This window comes from Bufo gargarizans, chromosome 8 (assembly GCF_014858855.1).
Source record: "Bufo gargarizans isolate SCDJY-AF-19 chromosome 8, ASM1485885v1, whole genome shotgun sequence".
NCBI classification, from domain to species: domain Eukaryota; kingdom Metazoa; phylum Chordata; class Amphibia; order Anura; family Bufonidae; genus Bufo; species Bufo gargarizans.
In genome coordinates this window covers 151454904-151461773 of record NC_058087.1, presented here as the reverse complement: position 1 = coordinate 151461773, position 6870 = coordinate 151454904, and the positions used below count along the sequence as shown (strand labels likewise).

Genomic DNA, 6870 nt, shown 5'->3' with positions numbered 1-6870 from the left:
CAGCTCCCAACCTGGAATGGGACAAACCAGCAGATGAAGAACAGACTCCTTGTTGTACTTAAACCTGCTGAACTGGCAGTTAAATATACATTTTTGTTTCTATATTTAATATTACATTAAAGGGGTTGACCACTTTCTGGCTGCTTGTGCCCAATGTGTTTGTGAGATGATTATATGGCACTTACTAATATAATCTTTGTAGACATGATGCACCATTTTCTATATTTCATAAGGTATTCTCCCTTGTTTGCCAAGTCTTTTGTGCTGTCCACACAGAGATCCTGTCCATAAGATGGCCGCTGATGGAGGGTCATGTGACCAGACAAATCACATCCACGTGATGTCTTCTCCATTCAAATACACTGCACTTACACTAAACTCTCAGCAGAACAAGTGCAGATGGCAGGTGCAGTGCATTTGAACAGAAGAGGCATCACATGGAGGTGATTTGCCTGGTCACATGACCCTCCATCAGCAGCCATCTTATTGACAGGACCTCTGTGTGGACAGCACAAAAGACTTGGTGGGAGAATACCTTATGAAATATAGAAAATGGTGCATAATTTCAACAAAGACTATATCAGTAAGTGGCATATGATAATCATACAAACACATTGGTCAACAATAACCAGAAGGTGGCCAACCCCTTTAATGTCATACTGAGGGTCACCTTCCTAGACCATTTCAGTGAGGGCAATATTGCCAATATTCTTACATTGACCTGGACGGTGTATAGCTGAAGCCTGACAGTATTAACTGATGTGGGGGGGGGGGGGGGGAATAAGCCATGGAGAGAACCACCATGAACTGCCATAATGCAGAAACCATGCTAGAACAGAGTGGTTATGTGCTTTGTCACTTCAGTGGTAGAACAGGACATACATTTGGTGTAATAATGTATATTCCACAGTGCAACACACGTTACAGCTGAATATGTAATACAGCTGTCGATGAGTAAAGTTCCATAATAAAGTATCCCATGAAGCGAGTGTGCTGTGGTCCTGATCTCCGCTATGGCAGCACTTGGCTCTTCAGCAGCCGTAGTCAGGGCGCTCTTCTGACTCCTTGTACCTTCTAAGGCCTGTACAGTTTAAGTACTTCAGTATCTAAAACGAGGTCTAGGTCCTCTTGGAGGACACCTGGTGGTGTGTAAGACTATGAAAGATAAAGAAAAGGTTTTCCATAGTATGAGAAAGCTGAATATCGTCCCCTGCCATATACAGACCCAGGGCAGCTCCCATAAGTTCCATATGTTGGGTCCAAACAACACATAGTTCCAAATAAAATAAACAGACGGTATGGCAACGTGTGCTCCACTATATACAGGCTAAAACCTGCATAGTTCTAGATATAAAAATGTAAAACAGGCAATCTTCTAAGAAGTCTTGCTCAAATCCGTTTGTAGGAGCCGATTAAAGCCTGGCAGTTGGAGCAGTAATGATCCACATCTTTCAAAGAATCGATACAGAAAGGGATGAGGCAGCAACCAAATCCACACCTGTAAAAATAATGGAAAATGCACACATCAGTGAAAAGGCAAAGATAAATGACTGTCAAAAGAACCAAATGAGCAAATGTGATGTGAAGTGACGTTCTGGCCCTCTTGTGGAGATGAAATTCAGATCAATCTGATCAGTGGGGTATGACCTCTGGGACATCTAAGATACCCAAGGTAATTGGGGGGGGGTGGATGGATACTGCGCGCGCGGGGGGACCGGCTCATACATTAATATCTTCCTGATTTTTTAAATGAACAGGCTACATTGACACGAACGTCGTTTTTGTCCGCCTCCGAGCTGCATTTTTTTGCGGCTTGGATGCTGACCAGTTCACTTCAATAGGGCTGCAAAAGATGCGGACAGAACTGTGCTGTCCGCATCCGTTGCCCTGCAAAGAAAAAAAAAGGACTACAACATGTCCTATTCTTCTCCGATTTGCAGACAGGAATAGGCATTTCTATAATGGGCCGTCCATTCCGTTTAGCAAATTGCAGAACGCACACAGGCGGCATCCGTGTTTTGCGGGCCCGCAATTTGTGGCACGGGCGAGTGAATGTAGCCTAACAAGCACTTTTTACCTTACGTGTCACCCGCACTTCCCAGTGTTTCTTACAGACTGTCACTACGTCAAGTCTGAGTTTATTCCTTTAAAGGTTAGTCTCACAGAACAAGCAGAATTATCATTTTAATGTATTCATCGTTAAAAAGATTATGTAAATGGAATAAAGCTAAAAATTCCTGCCAACATGCACAGCATATTACAAGGCGGAATTAATAAGCAAGTGTCTAACAATTTAACCCTTTCAGCCCCGGGCGATTTTCAGTTTTTTTTACTCCCATAACATTTATTTTTAAGATTCACATAGCGGTGAGGGGAGGTGCTGTTTCTGGAAGAAAGCAGCCATGTTTTTCTAACCCTACATTTCATAGCGCATCAAGAAATCGACTGAACTCACCCAAGAATACACAATCCGCCACAAGATAACCAAGCCAAAGCTCCAGACGTATGGTCAATGCGCGTGGTCGTTAAGGTGTTACAGCGTGGACAGCAAATTTGGACGGGACGATCATGGAATCTGACCGGCTGCTGAACGTACACAGTCTGAACTGTAACTGAAATACATAGATATACGTTAGATACAAGCCTACATCCGCAAATGATGAATTAGCATATATTTTGTCCACTGCAGTTTTTGCAATGAAAATTTTTGCAGCGCATTTCACCCTTTATGGATTTTTCGGTGAATATTTAGGCCATGGAAAGAACTACTACTACCTACAGGAGGACCCCCAGTTCAATTGAAATCATACTTGTATAGGAAGTCTTCTATGATAATGAGTCTGACCTCATCATATATAGGTAAAGCACAGACTGCAGAAAATCCAGTTTGATAATACACAGAAACCAGTGAGATATGCAAATCTTTAATAAGCCAACAAATGAAAATCAATATATTACTTACTACAAGCAAATCAGCACCTGCACCTTGGACAGAACATGAGCAGGAGGTGTACAATACTAAAGACTTTATTGTCTCACACTATGTCACCTTTTGGGGTTTTCGGAGAACCCTTCTTCAGGCAGATGGTTCCAAAACCCTTCTGCACAAGAGACAAAACTGTCTCAAGCAGAGACTTGGGCAAACCAGAAGGACCCATCTGGGAATGGCACTGTTGTAAGGTCAGAGCAGGTCCTGGTTGGCTGTGATGGAGTGATATAATGAATTCCAGTGCGTAAACTACCTATGCCAGGGGTACTCAAGTACTTTTTGTAAAGGTCCACATACCTGGGTCTGCCTCTGAGTGAAGGTCTGAGGTGCAAAAACATTTTTTTAAGGAGGGACAACATTGGTGTGTACTGCTCTACGGCTATTTTTATCTTCTGAAAAATAGCAATACCTTTAATCCCACCCAATGCTCCTAGGGCCCCAACACAATAAGAATGTACTTTTAGTGCCATCAATGATGCCTTTTAGCATCCCCCACAGAGTATGATGCCTCCTCGCAGAATTTGATGTCCTCTTAGTACCTCCCTTCACAGTATGATAGCCCCTTTAGTGCCTCCTCTCACAGCATGCCGCCTTCTTCGTGCCCCCATTGAGTATGATGCCACCTTAGTGCCTCCTCACAATATGATGCCCCTTTGGTGCTTCCCCTCACAATACGATTCCCCCTTAGTGACTCTTCATAATATGATGCCTTGCCAAGGCTGCTTTCGCACTAGCGGCAGGACAGATCCGACAGGCTGTTCACCCTGTCGGATCCGTCCTGCTGCTATTTCGCCGTGCCACCGGACTGCGGCTCCGCCCCCATTGACTATAATGAGGATGGGGCAGAGCTCCAGCACAGTACGGCAGTGCGCGGTGAGAGGCCACCGGACTAAAGTCGGACATGTAGTACTTTTAGTCCGACGGCCTTTCGCCGTGCACTGCCGTAGCTCTGCCCCCGTCCCCATTATAGTCAATGGGGATGGAGCGGCGGTCCGGCAAAATAGCGGCAGGACGGATCCGACAGGTTGAACAGCCTGTCGGATGCGTCCTGCTGCTAGTGTGAAAGTACCCTTAAAAGGGAACCCGTCATCAACTTTATGCTGCCCATACTAACAGCAGCATAAAGTAGAGACAGGTGAGGTGATTTCAGCGGTCATTTAAAAGTTAGAAGTAAGTGGTTGCCGAGAACCAACATCACAATTGTAGCAGACTGGGCCTGGAAAAGAGTCACGGCCACCTGAGAAGAGTCCTGGTTATTCATGAATTCCTGCTTTCCTTGCCCACCTGCTGATGACTGACAGTCTTCTACCTAGTTTTCTCCCTTTCTCTCTAGGAGAGAACTGCCTATCATCAGCAGATGGGCAGGGAGAGCAGGAGATTATGAATAACCAGGACTCTTCTCAAGTAGATTTGACTCTTCTCAAGGCCTGGGCTGCAATGATTATGATGCTGGTTCTCAGCAACCACTTACTTTTAGCTCATGGGTCACACAGCGCTGAAATCAGCATGTCTGTCACTATTTTATGCTGCCCTTAGTGAAGTCAGCATACAGTTGATGACAGGTTCCCTTTAATGTCCCCATGCAGTATGATCCTCTTCTAACCCCCAAAGAATGATGCCCCACATTGCCTCCACTTTATATACTCACCTTCCCCATCATTGATTCGCTGCTTCTTCATCAGCGATGGCAGGCAAGATGCGATGATATTCTAATGCCTGCCACAGACCGCACAGTGTGGAGCAGACCCCCTCTCTGTGCTGCTTGTGGTTCAGTGCAGCAGGCATGACGACATCATCGCATCACGCTTAGGCTAGTTTCACACTAGCGTTCGTCGGTCCGCTCGTGAGCTCCGTTTGAAGGAGCTCACGAGCGGACCCGAACACCTCCGTCCAGCCCTGATGCAGTCTGAATGGAGCGGATCCGCTCAGACTGCATCAGTCTGGCGGCGTTCAGCCTCCGCTCCGCTCGCCTCCGCACGGACAGGCGGACAGCTGAACGCTGCTTGCAGCGTTCAGCTGTCCGCCTGGCCGTGCGGAGGTGAGCGGATCCGTTCAGACTTACAATGTAAGTCAATGGGAACGGATCCGCTTGAAGAGGTCACCATATGGCTCAATCTTCCAAGCGGATCCGTCCCCCATTGACTTTACATTGAAAGTCTGAACGGATCCGCTCAGGCATCTTGCGCACTTAGAAAATTTTCTAAGTTATTAATGCAGACGGATCCGTACTGAACGGAGCCTCCGTCTGCATTAATATAATCGGATCCGTTCAGAACGGATCCGATCAAGCGCTAGTGTGAAAGTAGCCTTACCAGCACTGAATCACTGGTGGCAGGTGAACAGTGAAGCAGAGAGTCGATGGCTTCCTGCTTCACTAGTTTATTCAACTGGATCTGTTCCCCAAGTACACAGATACGGTTGAGAGTAAAGGTCCGGACAGCTGGCCACCACGGTCCAGACTCGGACTGTCGTCCGCCAGTTGAGTACCCCTGACCTGTGTATTGTGCCCACATCCTACAACAACCTACACAAAGGAGGAGTATACATCTAGCTGCCAGCTCTCTTTTTAATATTTGCTATTATTACAGCTGACACCGCTGTGGAGGATGTTTGTTCACAAATTAAAGCAGTTTCCTGGTTTTAAGCAAATAATCCCTAATGTAAATTATGCACCAGCCCTGCCCGTTTTTCACCCCACATCTATCAGGGTAAATTATAAACATCCGCCCTACATATTAAATGATCAGCGGGTTCAGCCAATGTTAATCGAATATGTATCTGTGGATGAGACCGTCCTTGCTTACACCAAGAGCCTTTAAAGACCAGGTCCTGATTTCAGCTGATAACCATGTGGATCATTTACAGAGGGCGGCTTTTTACTCTGGTGTTCATTTACCCTCTGCGTGGCCGGAGGATTCTGCCAATTTATGACGAGTAGTTTTCACTCTGCTTTTACACTTGTTTCCAGGCATAAAAAAGAAGTAACTGTCGGCCCAATGTCCCGGCTCCCTCCACACCCCATCATTCCCAAGCGGTGAGCACAGTGTAAAAACAAAGGCAATTAAAAAAAGTCACAAAAGAGGGTCTTGCAATAATTTTGAATCCAAAAATGTTTGTAAATGAGCTCCCATATGTCCAGACTAGGAAACGTCTGTGACCCAAACCAGACAGCCTGGTCCACAGACTGATACATTTAGCATCAGATATGTGTGCAGCTGACTAGATCTGCACAGGATTTCAGCCTCTGAATGTAAGCCATGGAAACATCCACCAGGTTTTTTTTATTTTTTTTTATACTGATGACCTATCCCCTGATAAGTCATCAGTATCCGATTGGCAGGGGTCCTGGGTCAGACATCATGGAAGCCCTGCTGATCAGCTTTTTGAGAAGGCAGCTGTGATCAGAGGAGTGCCGCAGCTAAGCCTAGACTAGAATGAAGTCACGTTCATCGGTCACGTGGTCTAAGCCCAGCTCACTCCCATTCAACTGAATGCGGCTGAGCTGCACTACCAATTACAGCCGCTGTACAATGTAAGCAGCTTGGTGAGCTGTGAGGAGGTCACGGAGCTCTGGTGAACACCACAGCTTCCTCAAACAGCTGATCTGCGGGGGCCCAGGTGTCAGACCCCCATCGATCAGATACTAATGACCAATCCCGAGGATAGGTCATTAGTTAAGAAACATAAAAAAAAATAAAAAAAACTTTAAAACACTGGCATATTAGAAAGTTGTACACAGCTAAGTTGACATCTGCGTCAGGTTCAGTCAGGAGCTTCTGCCGCAGATTCCACCGCTTAGGACAGGAAGCGTTACACTGTATTCAGCGCTATTTTCTTGTCAAATTGGGAGACACCACAGCAGTACCTAACAGACACCATTA

The 6870-nt window shown here is 46.0% G+C and overlaps 1 protein-coding gene across 1 annotated transcript in view; it reads right to left on the bottom strand.

Annotated features, from left to right (window-relative positions):
• Positions 1 to 530: 530 nt before the first annotated feature.
• Positions 531 to 6870, bottom strand: part of LITAF (lipopolysaccharide induced TNF factor) — a 28772-nt gene continuing 22432 nt past the window's right edge. The window contains exons 3-4 of the mRNA XM_044304020.1: positions 2456 to 2612; positions 531 to 1498 (exon numbers count right to left, since the gene is read on the bottom strand). Of these exons, the coding sequence (XP_044159955.1) occupies positions 1390 to 1498; positions 2456 to 2612 (266 nt within the window). The 3' untranslated portion in view covers positions 531 to 1389. The remainder of the gene's footprint in view (positions 1499 to 2455; positions 2613 to 6870) is intronic.